Genomic DNA, 19861 nt, shown 5'->3' on the forward strand with positions numbered 1-19861 from the left:
CCTGGGTGGAGTTCCAGGCTCTGGCTTTGGCCAGGCCCAGCCCTGTCCATTGTGTCCATTTGGGGAGTGAAGAAGCAAATGAACCTCTCTGTCTCTCCCTCCCTCTCTCCATCTCTGCCTTTAAAATAAATGTTGTAAAAATGTAGTCAAATTTTGAAACATTTGTTTTTAAGTTTCATATTTTTTAAAAATTATTTAATATAAACACATTTCATACAATTCACAAATACAGTACTAAGAAGTTATTAATTTTAATTATCCACTTAATTATGAAATGTGAAGAAATATTTCAAAATATATTGCAGCTGTCTCTAGAATATTCTTACTTAAATATGTTATATAAAAGTTATTATCTAATAAAATATCCCAACAGGCTTTAAATACTCCTATACATGACATAATAAATAGTTGATGGAGATCATGATAAAGTAATATAAATACCTTTATTCTGGCATGAAGAAAAAATTTTGTTGACTCCTATATTGTTCAGTGTTCTGAAAAGATCTTCCCCATGAAGTTGAGGTGTCAAGATCCTGAAGGGCAAACTTTAGAAATTGAACAATGTGTCAACAGCATCACCAAGTAGAATATGGGGGGGGGGGAGAATAACTCACTACAATATGTTGGAAAGAACAGTTACTGGTAGAATCTTATGTTATCATTAATAAAAATTACATAAAGTATAAATCACATTCTTACATAATTTGAATGAAGGAACTACCAATGTAATCTTATTTTCCTCAATAGTCCCCCTATATATATATATTTCCTATGTATAATAGATGATATTATCTTATATTATACTCAAAAATATTTAATAGTATACGTTTTACATAGAAAAAATGAGATGTCCTTCTTGAAAAGTTCCTTACTTTCATGTTAAAGAAACCGTAACTTGAGGGAGGAGGCAAGGTGGCGGAATAGGAAGGAGCACACTGATAGTCCGGGGAGAGATAGTTTAATAAAAGTGGAGATACTGCAGGTTCAAGGAAGAGTAGGGGAGGAAACAGCAGAAGAAACTCTTCCGGAACGCGTGATTCACAGTGGACCTGCGTGGAGAGCGTGGGAGCCCACAGTTTGGGACACCAGCGGCAGACTCAACACACCAGCTCTGGAACGCGAGGTGAGCCAAACCTCAATAGCCCGAGACACCGGCAGGCAAGCGGAGAGAGGAGACTAGAGGGAACGACCCCCGGGGGGGGGGGAAGTTCACCAGGCTAACTGAAAGAGAGAGAGAGAGAGAAAAAAAAAAGGTGACTGGTATGGACACGGGTTTCTCTCTCTCCGCTCACTTCTCAAGGGCGAGCAAGACAAAGAGCAGGCGCCATCTTGGACATACGTCATAAGCAGAGCGACCTCAGGTCTGCACCGGCCCTGAGCCTAGCAGAAAAACCTGACTCTGGGCGGGGCGAATTAACAGGAGATTAGGACCTAGTAAATTTGTGGTGCTACTGAACTGAGGCTGTGAAAAAAGAGACGGTGGGGGAGAGAACTCACGGAATTCACGTGAGCACTCTCCAGAGATGCTACAATTCCGTAACTTTGGCAACCCAGTGGGAGACTGAAGGAGACTTTGAGCCCACTCTGAGGGCCGAACAGATTCCCTGTGTGGTCCTTGGGAAAGAGCTTCCGATCTCTGGCTCCTGTGGGTATATCATTTGCCTGCTAACTACCTCCAACTTCGTTCAGCTGTGTGGAATTACTTCCCTTTTGAATCAAAAAAAGAAAGAGAGAGAGAGAGAGATTTACCACGCCTAACCTGGGAGTGTCACCTTTGGCACACCAAACAGAGCTCTCAGGCCACACCCATCTCAAGCCCTAAGGCTCCATCAAAAACAGATAGTCCACTTAATCTAGAGTCATAGTATAACAAGAAAAAGCACCAGAGTGAAGAAACCAAATATCTCCAATATGCCAAATAACAAACATAAAAACCGAGGTAATAAAAACAAAGAAGTCACCATGACGCCCTCAAATGAAAAAGACACCCCAATTCAAGATTATGAAGATGATGACATAGAAGAAATGCAAGAAGCAGATCTCAAAAAATTGATAAGAACATTAAGAAGTTCTCAAAAACAAATTCTTGAACTACAGAAATCCTTAATGGACAAGATAGAAAATCTCTCTTGTGAAAATGAAATATTAAGGAGGAATCAAAATGAAACGAAACAACTAGTAAAACAGGAAACTGGGATAGTGACTGAAGTGAAGAATTCAATAGATCAAATGAAAAACACAATAGAGAGCCTTACAACCAGAATGGGTGAAGCAGAAGAGAGAATATCGGACTTAGAAGACAGAGAACAGGAAAGGATACAGTCAGACCAAAGAAAAGAAGAGGAAATTAGAAATCTAAAACATATTGTCGGGAATCTTCAGGATACTATTAAAAAACCCAACATTCGGGTTCTAGGAGTTCCTGAAGGCATGGAGAGGGAGAAAGGATTAGAAGGCCTTTTTAGTGAGATATTAGCAGAAAATTTCCCAGGTTTGGAGAAGGACAGAGAAATCCTAGTACAGGAAGCTCACAGAACCCCTAATAAACACGACCAAAAGAGATCCTCACCACGGCACGTTGTAATTAAACTCTCCACAGTGAAACATAAAGAAAAGATCCTAAAATGTGCAAGAGAGAAACGTCAGATTACTCTCAGAGGATCTCCAATCAGACTCACAGCTGACTTCTCATCAGAAACCCTACAAGCTAGGAGGGAATGGCGAGATATAGCCCAGGTACTAAGAGAGAAAAACTGCCAGCCCAGAATATTATATCCTGCAAAGCTCTCATTTGTGAATGAAGGTGAAATAAAGACTTTTCATAGCAAACAGAAATTGAAAGAATTTGTTGCCACTCGTCCAGCCCTGCAACAGATGCTTAAAGATGTGTTACACACAGAAACACAGAAACACGGTCATCAATATGAAAGAAGGTAAAGGAAGGAAACCAAGGAAGGAAACCTCACAGCAAAAGATCACAAGGAATTCAAAGCATATATTAGAACTTATCTTTGGCAAATGGCAGGGCAAAGTTACCACTTATCATTAGTCACATTGAACATGAATTGCCTGAACTGTCCAGTTAAAAGACACCGATTGGCTGATTGGGTTAAGGAACAAAACCCATCTATTTGCTGCTTACAAGAAACACATCTTTCCAACAAAGATCCATACAGACTGAAAGTGAAAGGCTGGAAAAAGATATACCATGCCAACAGAAATGAAAAAAGAGCGGGCGTAGCCATCTTAATATTGGACAACATAAACTTTACCACAAAAACTGTTAAGAGAGACAAACAGGGACACTATATAATGATTAAGGGATCAATTCAACAGGAAGATATAACAATTATCAATGTATATGCACCTAACTACAGGGCACCAGTTTATCTAAAAGATTTATTAACGGACTTAAAGGGAGACTTAGACCCCAATACAATAGTACTGGGGGACTTCAATACTCCACTCTCAGAAATAGACAGATCAATAGGACAGAAGATCAACAAGGATACAGTAGATTTAAACGACACTATAGCCCAAATGGATCTAACAGATATATACAGAACTTTCAATCCTACAGCTAAAGATTTTACATTCTTCTCAGCAGTACATGGAACCTTCTCTAGGATTGACCACATACTAGGCCATAAAGCAAGTCTCAGCAAATTCAAAAGAATTAGAATCATACCATGCAGCTTCTCAGACCAGAAAGGAATGAAGTTGGAAATTATCAACTCAGGAATCCCTAGAGCATACGCAAACACATGGAGATTGAACAACATGCTCCTGAATGAACAATGGGTCATAGAAGAAATCAAAAGAGAAATCAAAAACTTTCTGGAAGTAAATGAGGATAACAGCACAACATACCAAAACTTATGGGACGCAGCAAAAGCAGTGTTAAGAGGAAAGTTTATATCAATAGGTGCCTACATCAAGAAATTGGAAAGGCACCAACTAGATGAGCTTTCAATTCACCTCAAGGATCTAGAAAACCTACAGCAAACCAGACCCAAATCTAGTAGGAGAAGAGAAATAATTAAAATCAGAGAAGAAATCAACAGGATTGAATCAAGAAAAACATTACAAAAAATCAGCCAAATGAGGAGCTGGTTTTTTGAAAAAATAAACAAAATTGACACCTCATTGGCCCAACTAACTAAAAAAGGAAGAGAAAAGACCCAAATCAATAAAATCAGAGATGAAAAAGGAAATGTAACAACAGACACCACAGAAATAAAAAGAATCATCAGACATTACTACAAGGACTTGTATGCCAGCAAACAGGGAAACCTATCAGAAATGGATAGATTCCTGGACACATGCAACCTACCTAAATTGAACCAGGAAGACATCGAAAACCTAAACAGACCCATAACTGAGACAGAAATTGAGACAGTAATAAAGGCCCTCCCAACAAAGAAAAGCCCAGGACCAGATCGATTCACTGCTGAATTCTACCAGACATTTAAAGAAGAACTAACTCCAATTCTTCTCAAACTATTCAAAACAATTGAAAGAGAGGGAATCCTCCCAAATTCTTTCTATGAAGCCAGCATCACCTTAATTCCTAAGCCGGAAAAAGATGCAGCACTGAAAGAGAATTACAGACCAATATCCCTGATGAACATAGATGCAAAAATCCTCAAAAAAATACTGGCCAGTAGAATGCAACAACACATCAGAAAGATCATCCACCCAGACCAAGTGGGATTTATCCCTGGTATGCAGGGATGGTTTAATGTTTGCAAATCAATCAATGTGATACACCACATTAACCAACTACAGAAAAAAACCATATGATTATCTCAATAGATGCAGAGAAAGCATTTGATAAAATACAACACCCTTTCATGATGAAAACTCTAAGCAAACTGGGTTTGGAAGGAACATTCCTCAATACAATCAAAGCAATCTATGAAAAACCCACAGCCAACATCCTATTGAATGGGGAAAACTTGGAAGCATTTCCACTGAGATCTGGTACCAGACAGGGATGTCCACTCTCACCACTGCTATTCAATATAGTTCTGGAGGTTCTAGCCAGAGCTATTAGGCAAGAAAAAGAAATTAAAGGGATACAAATTGGGAAGGAAGAACTCAAACTATCCCTCTTTGCAGATGATATGATTCTTTATTTAGGGGACCCAAAGAACTCTACTAAGAGACTATTGGAACTCATAGAAGAGTTTGGCAAAGTAGCAGGGTATAAAATCAATGCACAAAAATCAACAGCCTTTGTATACGCAGACAATGCCATGGCTGAGGAAGAACTTCTAAGATCAATCCCATTCACAATAGCTACAAAAACAATCAAATACCTTGGAATAAACTTAACCAAGGATGTTCAAGATCTCTACGATGAGAATTACAAAACCTTAAAGAAAGAAATAGAACAGGATAGCAAAAAATGGAAAAATCTTCCATGCTCACGGATTGAAAGAATCAATATCATCAAAATGTCCATTCTCCCAAAAGCAATTTATAGATTCAATGCAATACCAATCAAGATACCGAAGACCTTCTTCTCGGATCTGGAAAAAATGGTGCTGAAATTTATATGGAGACACAAGAGACCTCGAATAGCTAAAGCAATCTTGTAAAACAAAAACAAAGCCGGAGGCATCACAATACCAGATTTCAGGACATACTACAGGGCAGTTGTAATCAAAACAGCATGGTACTGGTACAGAAACAGATGGATAGACCAATGGAACAGAATTGAAACACCAGAAATCAACCCAAACATCTACAGCCAACTTATATTTGATCAAGGATCTAAAACTAACTCATGGAGCAAGGACAGTCTATTCAAAAAATGGTGCTGGGAAAATTGGATTTCCACGTGCAGAAGCATGAAGCAAGACCCCTACCTTACACCTTACACAAAAATCCACTCAACATGGATTAAAGACCTAAATCTACGACCTGACACCATCAAGTTACTAGAGAACATTGGAGAAACCCTTCAAGATATTGGCACAGGCAAAGAATTTCTGGAAAAGACCCGGGGGGCACAGGCAGTCAAAGCCAAAATCAACTATTGGGATTGCATCAAATTGAGAAGTTTCTGTACTGCAAAAGACACAGTCAGGAGAGTGAAGAGACAACCGACAGAATGGGAAAAAATATTTGCAAACTATGCAACAGATAAAGGGTTAATAACCAGAATCTACAAAGAGATCAAGAAACTCCACAAAAACAAAACCAACAACCCACTTAAGAGATGGGCCAAGGACCTCAATAGACATTTTTCAAAAGAGGAAATCCAAATGGCCAACAGGCACATGAAAAAATGTTCAAGGTCACTAGCAATCAGGGAAATGCAAATCAAAAGCACAATGAGGTTTCACCTCACCCCGGTTAGAATGGCTCACATACAGAAATCTACCAACAACAGATGCTGGCGAGGATGTGGGGAAAAAGGGACACTAACCCACTGTTGGTGGGAATGCCAACTGGTCAAGCCACTATGGAAGTCAGTCTGGAGATTCCTCAGAAACCTGAAGATAACCCTACCGTTCGACCCAGCCATCCCACTCCTTGGAATTTACCCAAAGGAATTTAAATTGGCAAACAAAAAAGCGGTCTGCACCCTAATGTTTATTGCAGCTCAATTCACAATAGCTAAGACCTGGAACCAACCTAATTGCCCATCAACGGTAGACTGGATAAAGAAATTATGGGATATGTACTCTTTAGAATATACTATACCGCAGTAAGAAGCAACGAAATCCAGTCATTTGCAACAAAATGGAGGAATCTGGAACACATCATGCTGAGTGAAATAAGCCAGTCCCAAAGGGACAAATACCATATGTTCTCCCTGATCGGTGACAACTGACTGAACACCAAAAAGGAAACCTCCTGAAGTGAAATGGACACTATGAGAAATGGTGACTTGATCAGCATAGCCCTGACTGTTAATGAACAACTTAATACATTATCCCTCTTAGTAGTTTTTTTATCTGTTCTACTTAATAGGACTGGTTTAATTCTGTAATTGATGCACAGTTATTCTTAAGTGTTGAAAATTAACTGAAATGTGATCCCTGTTAAACATAAGAGTGGGAATAAGAGAGGGAAGAGATGTATAATTTGGGACATGCTCAAGCTGACTTGCCCCAAATGGTAGAGTTAGAAACATACCAGGGGATTCCAATTCAATCCCATCGAGGTGGCATGTACCAATGTCATCTCACTATTCCAAGTGATCAATTTCAGTTCACAATTGATCATAATGAAAGGACTAAGAGTCAAAGGGAGCACATAAACAAGTCTAGTACCTGCTAACACTAACCGATAGAATAAATAAAGGGGAGAGTGATCCAATATGGGAAGTGAGATACTCAGCAGACTCATAGAATGGCAGATGTCCTAAATAGCATTCTGGCCTCAGAATCAGCCCTAAAGGCATTCGGATCTGGCTGAAAAGCCCATGAGAGTATTTCAGGCATGGAAAGCCAAGACACTCTGGCAAAAGATCTCTGCGAGTGAGATCCCAGTGGAAAGAACAGGTCTTTAAAGAAGGAGGTACCTTTCTCTGAAGGGAGGAGAGAACCTCCACTTTGACTATGACTCTAAACAAGATAAGAGTCGGAGAACTCAGAGGGCTTCCATAGCCTTGGAAACTCATGACTGGAGCATAGGGAGATTACTGATGCCATAGACAGGAGTGTCAATTGGTAAAGTCAACAACAGGAGTCACTGTGCACTTACTCCTCATGTAGGATCTCTGTCCTTAATGTGCTGTACTTTGATATTTAATGCTATAACGAGTACTCAAACAATATATTTCACTTTGTGTTTCTATGGGGGTGCAAACTGTTGAAATCTTTACTTAATGTATGCTAAACTGATCTTCTGTAAAAAAAAAATTATCAATTCCCAACTTGACTCTCATTGGGATTAAACATGACAATAGGTCTGATCTGATTTCATCATCATTTAAAAAAAATCATCTATTATTTTTCACTTTATGTTTCTGTGTGGGAGCAAACTGTTGAAATGCTTACTTAATGTATACTAAGCTGATCTTCTGTATATTAAGATAATCGAAAATGAATCTTGATATGAATGGAAGGGGAGAAGGAGGGGGAAAGGGGAGGGTTGTGGGTGGGAGGGACGGTATGGGGGGGAAGCCATTGTAATCCATAAGTCGTACTTTGGAAATTTATATTCATTAAATAAAAGTTTAAAAAAAAGTTCACTGAAATAAAAAAAAAACCGTAACTTTATAGAGAACATTTTTGTAAAGCAATTTCAGCAAGATCATATGTGTGTTTTTAGATGACATGATTTATGTGGACAAACCTAAACACTCCACCAAAAAGCTGTTAGAATTGATAAACCAATTCAGTAAAGTTGCAAGTTACAAAATACATATACAAAATCAAGTGCTTTTTCTAGGTTAATGATGAACTCACAGAAAAAGAAACCAAGAAAGAAATTTCATTCACTGTCAAAAAAGAAAAAAGAAATTTCATTCACAATAGGCACCAAAAAATCAACTGTTTAGGAATAAATTGAACCAAAGAAGTGAAAGGTTTATAATACAATGAAAAGTATCAAACATTGAAGAAGAGGTCATTAAGGACTCCAAAAAAACGGATACCACTTGCTCATGGATTGAAAGATTCAAAATCATTAAAATGTCTATTCTATATAAGCAATCTACAGATTCAGTGCAATCCCTATCAAACTACCAATGACATTCTTTACAAAACTAGAAAAAGAAATCCTAAAATTTGTATGGAATCACAAAAGATCCAGAATACTGAAAGCAATCCTGAATGAGCAAAGTCAAGCTGGAGGCATCTACCTCACTTCAAAGCATACTACAAAGCTATAGTGATCAAAGCAGCATAGTACTGGCATAAAAACCAATACATCTCTGCGAGTGAGATCCCAGTGGAAAGAATGGGTCATCAAAGAAGGAGGTACCTTTCTCTGAATGGAGGAGAGAACTTCCAATTTGACTATGACCTTGTCTAAATATGATCAGAGTCGGTGAACTCAAAAGGCTTCCATAGCCTTGGCAACTCATGACAAAGCCTAGGGTGATTACTGATGCCATAAACAAGAGTGTCAATTTGTTAGATCAACAACAGGAGTCACTGTGCACTTACTCCTCATGTAGGATCTCTGCCCTTAATGTGCTGTACATTGTGATTTAATGCTATAAATAGTACTCAAATATTACTTTATACTTTGTTTTTCTGTGTGGGTGCAAACTGATTAAATCTTTACTTAATTTATACTAAATTGATCTTCTGTATAAAAAGAAAATTGAAAATGAATCTTGATGTGAATGGAAGGGGAGAGGGAGTGGGAAAAGGGAGGGTTGTGGGTGGGAGGGAAATTACGGGGGGAACCATTGTAGTCCATAAGCTGTACTTTGGAAATTTATATTCATTAAATAAAAATTAAAAAAAACCCAATACATAGAATGATGGAACTGAACAGAGAGCCCTGAAATTAATCCGCATACATACAAGCCAACTGATTTTTGACAAAAGTGCTCATACCAAACAGAGGAAGTAAGGATAGTCTCTTGAACAAATGGTGCAGGCAAAACTGGATTTATATGTGTACAAGAATGAAATTAGATCCATACCTATCACCATATTCAAAAATAAACTCAAGATGGATAAAAGACTTAAATTTTAGACCTGAGACTATGAAGTTTCTGGAAGAACACATAGAAAAATCACTCCAAGACATTGCTGTAGGGGATGGCTTATTGGATAAGATCCCCAAGCACAGCCAATGAAAGCAGAACTAAATAAATGGGACTATGTCAGACTCAGCAGCTTTTGCACAGCAAAGAAAATAATCAATAGAGTGAAGAGACATCCAAAAGAATGAAGAAATATTTGCAAATCACTTTTCTGACAAAGGATTAATATTCCAGATATATTAGTAACTTTAAAAACTCAAGAATAATAAATAACCCAGTTGAGAAATGGGCAAAGGACTTTAATAGACAGTTCTCAAAAGAAGAAATACAAATGGCCAACAAATATGTGAAAACAGGCTCAGCATCTCAAACCATCAGGGAAATGCAAATCAAAACCACAATGAGCTATCACCTCACCCCTGTCAGAATGGCTAAAATCCAAAACAGAGAGCAACAAGTGCTGGTGAGGATGTAGAGAAAGGGGAACACTTATACACTATTGGTGGAAATATAAATTACTGAAGCCCCTGTGGAAAATAGTGTGGAGATATCTGAAAAAGAAAAAAAATTAGAACTAGATTTGCCATAGGATCCAACAATCCCACATTGGGTATATCTCAAAGACTTGAATGCTATTAAGAGATACCTTCATAATTATGTTCATAGAAGCTCTTCACAAGAGCCAACATTGGGAATCAATGAAGCTGTCCACCATCAGAAAAATGGATAAAGAAAATGTGGTAGATATACACAATGCAATATTATTCAGGTATAAAGAAGAGAAGAAAATTCTACCATTTGAAGCCAAATGGATGCCACTGGAGGACACCATGATGACTGAAATAAACCAGACCTAGAAAGACAAATACTGCATGCTCTCCTTTATTTGTAGGGGTTAAAATTAAAAATAGAATAAAGAAAAAATGTCTGTGTGTATTAGCATTATTGAGAATACTATTTTGTAAACATTTGTTATATATCTTTGTGAAACCAGTGGTTAACTGTGTTCTATTACTCTAGTTTCAATGATCTGTGACTACTTCAAAATTTATTGTACATTATTTTTATACCCATTGTCTATTTTTCCCACTAAACTAGGGTCTTTTGCTTTTTACTTGTTAAACTTCTTATTCTGGGAAGTGTTAAGCCTTCGTACTGTAATGTAAATTTGAAATGTTATCTCAAAAACTAAAAAAAAGGGGGGGAAGAAAAAGTTTGGGAGGGAGAGATGGGGAGAATGTAAAGGTGGAGGGGAAAGTTATTAGGTCCTTCGGATTACATGTACAAAGTAAAATGAGTCTGTTAAAAACTAATTAAAAGTTAAAATTAAAAAAAAAACACTTAAAATTTTTAGAAATTTTAATGCAATCAATAAACCCCAGGATTGGGGGGAAAAATGAATACATGGATGGTGGGCATTGTGGTGTGACAGGATGACATCAGAGTATCTAGGGATCAGAACTCATCCATTATTCAAATCCAGCTTCTTACTGGTGTGCCTGCATGGCAGCAGATTATGGCAATGATGCCTGGGTTTATGCTACACTTGTTAGAGACCCAGATGGAGTTCCAGGCTCCTGATTCAGCCTAGTCCAGTCCTGGTAGTTGCCAAAATTCAGGGAGTGAACCACTGGATGGAAGATTTCTTGCTCTTCCTGTTGCTCTATCATTCACATATATAGATGGATGGATGGATCGATGGATGGATGGATCGATGGATGGATGGCTAGGTGAATGTTAAAGTAATGGGTACTTGTAGAAGTGGCCTCCCTTTACAAAAATTCTCCTCCAGGCTTTCATTCTTTACTGCTTTACAACAGATATGACAGCTGAGGACAACTGCCTTTGAGAACCAGGTAAGATACACAATCTCATAGTGTAAAACCAAATATCCAGAGTATAGGGAGGGGTCTTCCCTTCAAAGAGCAATTAGTCAAAGGGCCTTGAGTGTTGAATACTGTTTTCATCCTTACTGGTAGGAGGTTGCTGTGGTTCAGCTCATACCCACAAGTGAAAACTTTCAAATATTAGATGACCTTTTAAAAGACACTTGCATGGCAGGTATTTGGTGCAGAGCTTAAAATGCTGCTTGGGTCACCTGAGTCCAGTGTCAGATGACCAATTTATGTGCAGGCTGCTGCAATTCCAATGAACTCAGAAAGGGAAAGGGAGTGCCACTTGCTACCTAAAAGTCAACAATTCCAACAAGAAAATTACTAAAAAGATCAATATGAAACCAAAATGGAAATGTGTTTTTCTCCCTTGAGTTTGCAGTCTTTCTGAAAATTCTTTTTAAATAACAGTTTAAAGATGGAGAAGAGTTGGAGTGATATTTCAGAAAGTGAACTCCATAGCAGTAACAAAGCACACCAAATACAGAAACAAATGTACCCACTCAGTAATGATGTACTGACAGGCTATGGCTAAATTATACTTAAGATTGCTGCTCAGAAAATAATGCAGCATTGTCTTTTAGAGATTAATTTCATAGCTATCAACACTGCACATATGCACACCTCTCTATAGTTTTTCAGTGATTATTAGTATGTTTAAATTATAGTTTTGACATCCTTCTGTATTTGAGGGAGAACTCAAATCTTTTATAAATCAGTATGTGGGACTGGCACTGTGGCACAGCAAGTTAAGCTGCTGCCTGCAGCTCTGGCATCCCATATGGGTGTGAGTTCAAGTCCTGACTGCTCTGCTTCCATGCAGTCTATCTCCCTGCTAATGCGTTTGGGAAAGCAGTGGAAGATGGTCCAAGTGTTTGTAAGCTGTCACCCATGTCGGGAACCTGGAAGAAGCTCCTGGCTCCCGGCCTCAGCTTGGCCAAACCCCAGCCATTGTGGTCATTCAAAATGTGAACCAGTGGATGGAAGATTGATTTGTATCTCTACCTCTCTTCTCTCTCTGTAATTCTGTCCATCATATAAATATTTTAAGAACTAGGAAATATGCACTGAGTTTAAACAAAATCAAGTTAGTTTGCCCATTTAAACTGTTGTAGTTCAAGATAGAATTATAAATATTTTAACATACAGAGGAAATTATACTTGCCAGTTTATAAATTACATTGTTTTTATAATTTTGCAAATATTTTTACAGTTTTACAAGTATTAAATACATGTACTTTGTTGCAGAAGAAAAGAATTTGGAAGCAGTTTGTTGACAAGCAGATTAAGTTTTACCCTATAAAAACTGGTCTCAATATTTTATATTTCAATGGTCAACAAAGATTTCTATATGCAAAATATCCAACCAGTGGATAATTTTCAGGCTAATTTGCATTCTTGTTATTTTATAATAATGTATTTGTATAACAAATAATAAAATTATAGAATCACATAATACACAGGCCAAAACATGCTAGGATAAAATTAGAATTCCAGTTTGGAATGAAAATTTAGTAAAAAACATACATGTAGCAACTTATTATCACTGTAAGTGTGTTAAGTGGCAAGGTTAAACTTCATATAATGGTGAGAGATTCAAAAAATGCTCAATGTTAGGAACACTGAGAAACCTTGCTTTAACAACAGTCATAGTGAAATCATAGGCGAAAGCATTAACTTACCATTTTTCTTACAATTAGAATATGCTGATAAATCCTACGAATAATACAAAATACTCAACTCTTAAAAATAAAGGAGATGGGTAAAATAATTCAGTTATTTTCTTAATGTGTTGCTTTCTGGAATCAAAGCTAAAATCTGCTAATTTGGTTGTATGGATGTCCCATTCAGAACCCTACTCTTTTCTATCATTTAGATAGTATGTTATCACCTCTCATAATATTATTAGATTTTTCCATGTAGAAATAACTCAATCTACCACAACTGTAGAAAACATGTGTTTTTGCAAATAAGGATTTTGTGAACAATGGAAAAATGCCTAGAAACTCTTCCAAGGCATTTTGCAGTGGTGTATTGTGATAGAATAGTGATTTTTACCTAAGTCTCTAGTATGATTTTGCAAATTATTGCCTCATTAAGAAACCAAGTATATTGTGGACCTACTATGATAAGCTTAAAATAAACTACTTAAACTTTTCTATAAATATAAAAATAAGCACTGGTTTTATTTAAAAAAAGTAGGGATATATTTCCTGAAAAAAATCTTCCATTATTCTCACATATGTATGTATTCTTTCGTCATCTATTGTAAAATCATATATCACCTTAATTTTCTGGTCGTAATTACTGACAATGTTTCATATTTGTATCATGATTAACACTGTACAGAAGTATTTAGCATCCATTTTTATTTTATATTCTATAGCCCATTTTTATGACTCTGAAGCATTTGCACCCAGATTCTTTCCTTTTGTTTTTCAGAACAGAATGAAACTAAGCTCACAAAATGGTGAAAAAACAGCTATGATCTTATAATTTATGAACAAAAAAGCCATTATATGTGTCTCCATTTAAGATTTTTGCTGCAATGCTAAGAAAATTCGAATATGCTAGACTATGATTTATCATCAAGTCAACTTAGAAAACAAAGTTGAGGGGCCAGAGTAATGGTACAATGTATTAAGGTGCAGTTGCCAATGCTGGCATCCACTATTAGACCCAGTTTGAGTCTTGGCTGCTCTGATTCTGACCCAATGTCCCACTAATACATCTAGTGAAAGCACTGAAGATGGTCCAGACAACTACCTTCTATGTGGGAGATAAGGATGGCTTCTGGCTTCAGATTGGCCCAGACCTGGCCATTACAGCCATTTGGGGAGTAAACCAATGGTGGCAAGATCTCGCTTTCTCTTTCTCTCTCCCTCCCCATTCTTACTGTCTACCTCCTTCTAATTGGCTTTCAAATAAATAAACATTAAAAGTAAACCAGGCTAAGCCATCATTCAAAATGGGCTTTTGCAATTTTTCTCTGAAATAAAAATATCTTAAATAGGATTCCAAGTATAAATCATGTGTATTGATGGAAATATTTTAAGAAGATACAAATAGAGTCTAGCTGCTATTTGTAGTTATTTATTTTCTTTCAACACAATTGTTTTATTATTTGCAATGTCCCCCCCAATCATAAAAATGTCAAAATTAGGTAAACATGTTAAATGGGGTCAACAGGGTTTTAACAACTTTAAAATTGGTACAATGTTCCACAATCAGATCCAATTTAAGTTGCCAGAAATGGACTGTAATCATTGTCACCACATGGTTGGATTGGAAGGTCTGTGTTACATCTCCAATGGAGAATGACAATATGTGGCTTTATATAGGATCCTGGATAGAAAAACATAATTGATTCTGTTGATGTGGTTGCAATTTAAAGATCTGATATCACTGCCATCATAATGATCAACAATTCAAGTGATGGATAAGATAGGCATGAGTGAACTTCCTTTTAAATAATGCAATTATATATTTGATTTAACTACTTAAAATCTATTGTACAATTACCAGGCAACAGATTCATTTTATAAAAGTTGAACCAAACTTGCTATAAGTAAGGCAGTAATTCAGGATGTGCTCTTATGGAAGAAAATGATCAAAAGCATTTGCCTTGGATTACTTTTTTAATGTTCATTTCTTTTCAGCTACTTGAAAGGCAGAGTGACAGTGAGACAAAGAGAGGTGCTTCATCTGACAGCTAACTCTCCATATGCCCAAAATAGCTAAGGCTGGATTAGGCTGAATCCAGGAAGCTGAAAACTCATTTGAACCTCTTTCATGGGTGACAGAGGCCCAAGCACTTGAATCATCATCTGCTACTTCCCAGGATGCACTGGCAGGAAGCTAGATTGGAAGTGGAGGAAGCTAGATTGGAAGTGGAGGATCCAGACACAAAATAGTACTCAGATATGGGCCAAGGACATCTCCAGGATGACCCAAGTCACTGCACCACCACGACACTCACCCCTGGACTCTTTAAATAATGAACATCCATCTGTGATGAAATGTTTGCTAATCATTCACTATGATTAGAAGTGTAAAATGTGATGGTGCACAAAACTAAAAAGGGTCTTGGACCACAAATGAAAATCAAGTTAAAAATATGTTAGCAGATCTCAAAGTATATCTTTAGTTACTAGGTAAAAATATTCAATTATCAAAACCTAACTTAAAGCAGTTCTGAAATATTTATAAATATGTCAGTTTGGTTGTATTTGTTAAGTTTATTAAATAGTTGCAAAATATTGAGGATGGCACTGTGGCATAGTGGACTAAGCCTCTGCCTGCAGTGTTGGAATCCCATACAGGTGCTGGTTCTTGTCCCCATTGCCCCTCTTCTGAACCAGCTCGCTGCTATTGCCTGGGAAAGCAGTGGCAGATGGTCAAGGTGCTTGGACCCCTGCACCTGCATGGGAGACCTGGAGAAAGCCACTGGTTTCTGACTTCAGATTGGCTAGGCTCCAGCTTTTGCACCCATTTGGGGAGTGAATCGCAAATGGAAGATCTCTCTCTCTCCGTCTGTAACTCTGCTTCTCAAATAAATAAATATATATTTAAAAAATAGCTGCAACATGTGTGTCATGTCTACATTAATGAGGATAATTACAACCATTACAAGCATACATACGTCTATCAAACTAAGTACTTCAACAAACTAAAAATAAGAAGTATATGAACAACCTGAAACCCAAGGGGAAAGAGGCAATATATCTAACCGTGTCCAAAGACTCTGCAGTGTTGTGATGTGAAGCCTGAGTTGCTGAAGTAGGAGTCTCCAAGTTTTGTTGTGGAGTAAGATCTCTGCTGAGCCAGAAACTATTAGCACAATTTCCAACGCTATGTGAAGCTACTGAAGTTTGCGTAGTAACAGACTTGGTTAATGTTCCAGTCTGTTGTTTCTCCAGGAGAAAATTTTTAGTTCTGACCTCTGCTAATACTTCATTAACTCTGTGAAGAGTGAAAGGACCAATGGTTAGTATTTCATTCTCCCCTTAATAATTCTTACATGAATTTCATTTTTTAAAAGTAAGAGTCAATGGGCATGCACAATAAACAGTGTTTTAATACTGAAAATGTGTTACAGCACAGTTTCTGTATAATTAAGGTCTTTTAAAGTTAAAAATTTCACAACATGACTCAAACCCAGTACAAGGGAGAAGGATGCCTGTCAATGCTGTATGACTGATCTGGTGACATCTGCTTCCTCCCAAAAGGCTCTATTCTCAAAATCCTTGCACATGCCATTAGAAATATTTTATTTAAATAACAATTCTGATATAATGGATGTTGATTTCTTTGATGCTAGTAAACATTTTCTAATATATAAATATTTCAAAACATCATGTTTTGCCACTTAAATATATGAAACAGTAACTTCTTTTTTTTTACAGGCAGAGTGGACAGTGAGAGAGAGAGGAGAAAGGTCTTCCTTTTGCTGTTGGTTCACCCTCCAATGGCTGCCGCGGCCGGCGCACTGCAGCCAGCGCACCGTGCTGATCCGATGGCAGGAGCCAGGTACTTATCCTGGTCTCCCATGGGGTGCAGGGCCCAAGTACTCGGGCCATCCTCCACTGCACTCCCGGGCCACAGCAGAGAGCTGGCCTGGAAGAGGGGCAACTGGGACAGAATCCAGCGCCCCGACTGGGATTAGAAGTCGGTGTGCCGGCGCCGCAAGGCGGAGGATTAGCCTAGTGAGCTGCGGCGCCGGCCTGAAACAGTAACTTTTTAAAAAGGATAGAAATCATTGTATTGAAAACTAAGTTAGAGATTTAGAATACCACCAAAGACATTTTCAGGTGCTTACTTATTTTTTTTTTAATTTTTTTGACATGCAGAGTGGACAGTGAGATAGAGACAGAGAGAAAGGTCTTCCTTTGCTGTTGATTCACCCTCCAATGGCCTCCGTGGCCGGCATGCTGCAGCCAGTGCACCGCGCTGATCCGAAAGCAGGAGCCAGGTGCTTCTCCTGGTCTCCCATGTGGATGCAGGGCCCAAGCACTTGGGCCATCCTCCACTGCACTCCCTGGTCACAGCAGAGAGTTGGCCTGGAAGAGGGGCAACCGAGACAGAATCCGGCGCCTCAACCGGGACTAGAACCCAGTGTGCCAGAGCTGCAAGGCGGAGAATTAGCCTAGTGAGCCGCGGCGCCGGCTTCGGGTACTTACTTTCAACAGCCCTGCTTTTTTCACCCACTTTTTGGGAGAAATTAAGCAAATGCTTGATTTTTGGCATTGGGAGATAATTCAGAACAATGACTGTGGGGAATGAGATAGCCAAGTAGGTATTCAGCAACAACTAAAGCAGCTAGGAAGACATGAAAGGTGGGACTTGCTCTTTCTTCCAGACACTATACTTTCCTTCCTCTCTTTCTTAATCTTTCTCAAGGCACCCTTTAGTGGATTACCAATAAAGGTAATATAAAGGATTACAATAAAGGAAAGGTAACTAGACAAGTGCCATATTGTACCAACAGGTGGAGGAGGGGGAGGAAGAGATGCTAGACACTTAAGTTGTAATCCTGAACTTAAGTTAACAGAGTTGTTAACATTTACATAAATTGTTCTGCACTAAAAATTTTCTGGTAATTTCATTTACTAACATTATTTTCCAAAATCACTTTGTCTAGGTAGATTATATCCTTACTAATCTCAGGAACCTGTTTCACTAAGAATTATGCTTTAGTGGCAAATTAGTGAATGTAAGCTATTGTCTGCGATTCTATGTTTTGACTTACTCATTCACTTGCTTTGAAAAAGCTTTTGCAACCTGAATGATCTCATCTTGTTTTCTTCTCAAATCTTCAAATCCCTCTAGAAGGAGTTGCTTATATTCGTCCAATTCTTTAGAAATGGCTTCCTGAGGAGCTTTCATTTTGGAGAGTGTAGATATCCCAACATGGATTCTGTGTTCTTTTTGTATACTTTTTGAAATGTCATCACTCTCCATTAGATACTCTGAACTTTTTTGACATGATGTTTTTTTCTAAAGCAAAATAAAAAGGTAATTTAAAAAATCATTAAAATATATATTAATGTTTTTATTTATTTCTTTTAGTTTTGAATCAGTGATTCTGAGAGAAATTTTAAAGTAAAAAACAAGCCAAAGTTTAAAATATTTATCTCAATACACATTGACTGAAATTTGAATTCTAATGAAAATAATACCATTATTACATTACTACTCATGTAAATTAGTTATCAAAGAATAGAAGCATCGATTAAAAGTGAATAGCAATTAAAGCAACTAAAACTATACTATAATTCCTAAATTACAATTTTCCCCTTGTGGTTAATGAGAAATCACAATTCAGAGGATAAAAGTTTATGATGTGATCTGTATACTTTTGTGAATGAAAATGTTTCAGTCAATGAAACTGACTTGTCATCCTTTGATGTTTTCCACAAAATAAGGGCATATATTAAACAACAGCAAGAGAAAAGCTTGATGGAGTTTCCCTGGTACTGAGTGGAGAAGGAGTCATTTCCCTCAAATAAAACCATTAACTGATACTTAAAAGAAGTACATTTAGAGCATGTCTACAAACCCTTTGACAATTTTTCCATGAAATTTTCTCTCCTGAATGTGAGCTGGACAAAGCAATGTGTATCTAGTGAACAGAATAGGGCACACATGCTGAGTGACTTTTGCTAGGCTGTAAAACGTGATGCTGCTCTGCTTCCACCTGAATTTCTCAAGCAAACTCGGACTTAGAAATTAGCCACCCAAAGACGAGAAAGTGAAACAACATATTGATATTCCAACTGATGTCCCAGGTAAGGTCCAAAAAAAGCAACTATCAACACCAAAGCTGGCATTGTGTACAGTATATTGAGCTGCTGGCTGTGATGCTGGAATTCCATACTGGAGCACTGGTTCAACTCCTTGGTGTTCTGCTTCTGGTTCAGCTCCCTACAAATGTGCCTGAGAGGGCAACAGAAGGTGGTGCCCCAGATACACTAGATGGTGACACTAGATACAGGGAGTTGTAACTTTAGGAAATTGAAACAAAGACTAAAATAGGTTAAATGCCTTCAGACCAAAGGGAGGTGGAAGCTGAAAGGGCCTACAAAAGAGGAAGAATGAAAACCAAAAGGACATCAAAGAGACTGTGTGGAAACTTGAGGTTTTGAAGGAACTGTCAAGAAAGGATACCAAGACCTGGAAGACAAGGGTCCCATTCTTCAGAAATCTGAAGGTAAAACTGATGTGAGAGAGAAACTAAAGAAAGACTACCAAATTTAAAGGAGCTATGACTTATTGGGTTCAAGTATCTAAA

At 37.8% G+C, this 19861-nt stretch overlaps 1 protein-coding gene across 21 annotated transcripts in view; it reads right to left on the reverse strand.

Moving 5' to 3' along the window:
* Positions 1–19861, reverse strand: part of LOC103346877 (ankyrin repeat domain-containing protein 26) — a 144289-nt gene that overhangs the window by 18008 nt on the left and 106420 nt on the right. For all 21 annotated transcript variants that reach the window (XM_070055876.1, XM_070055873.1, XM_070055874.1 and 18 more), the window contains 3 exons: positions 18320–18567; positions 16302–16533; positions 442–545 (listed from right to left, as the gene is read on the reverse strand). In XM_070055876.1, the coding sequence (XP_069911977.1) occupies positions 444–545; positions 16302–16533; positions 18320–18567 (582 nt within the window). In that variant the 3' untranslated portion in view covers positions 442–443. The remainder of the gene's footprint in view (positions 1–441; positions 546–16301; positions 16534–18319; positions 18568–19861) is intronic.

This window comes from Oryctolagus cuniculus, chromosome 13 (genome assembly GCF_964237555.1).
Source record: "Oryctolagus cuniculus chromosome 13, mOryCun1.1, whole genome shotgun sequence".
NCBI classification, from domain to species: Eukaryota; Metazoa; Chordata; class Mammalia; order Lagomorpha; family Leporidae; genus Oryctolagus; species Oryctolagus cuniculus.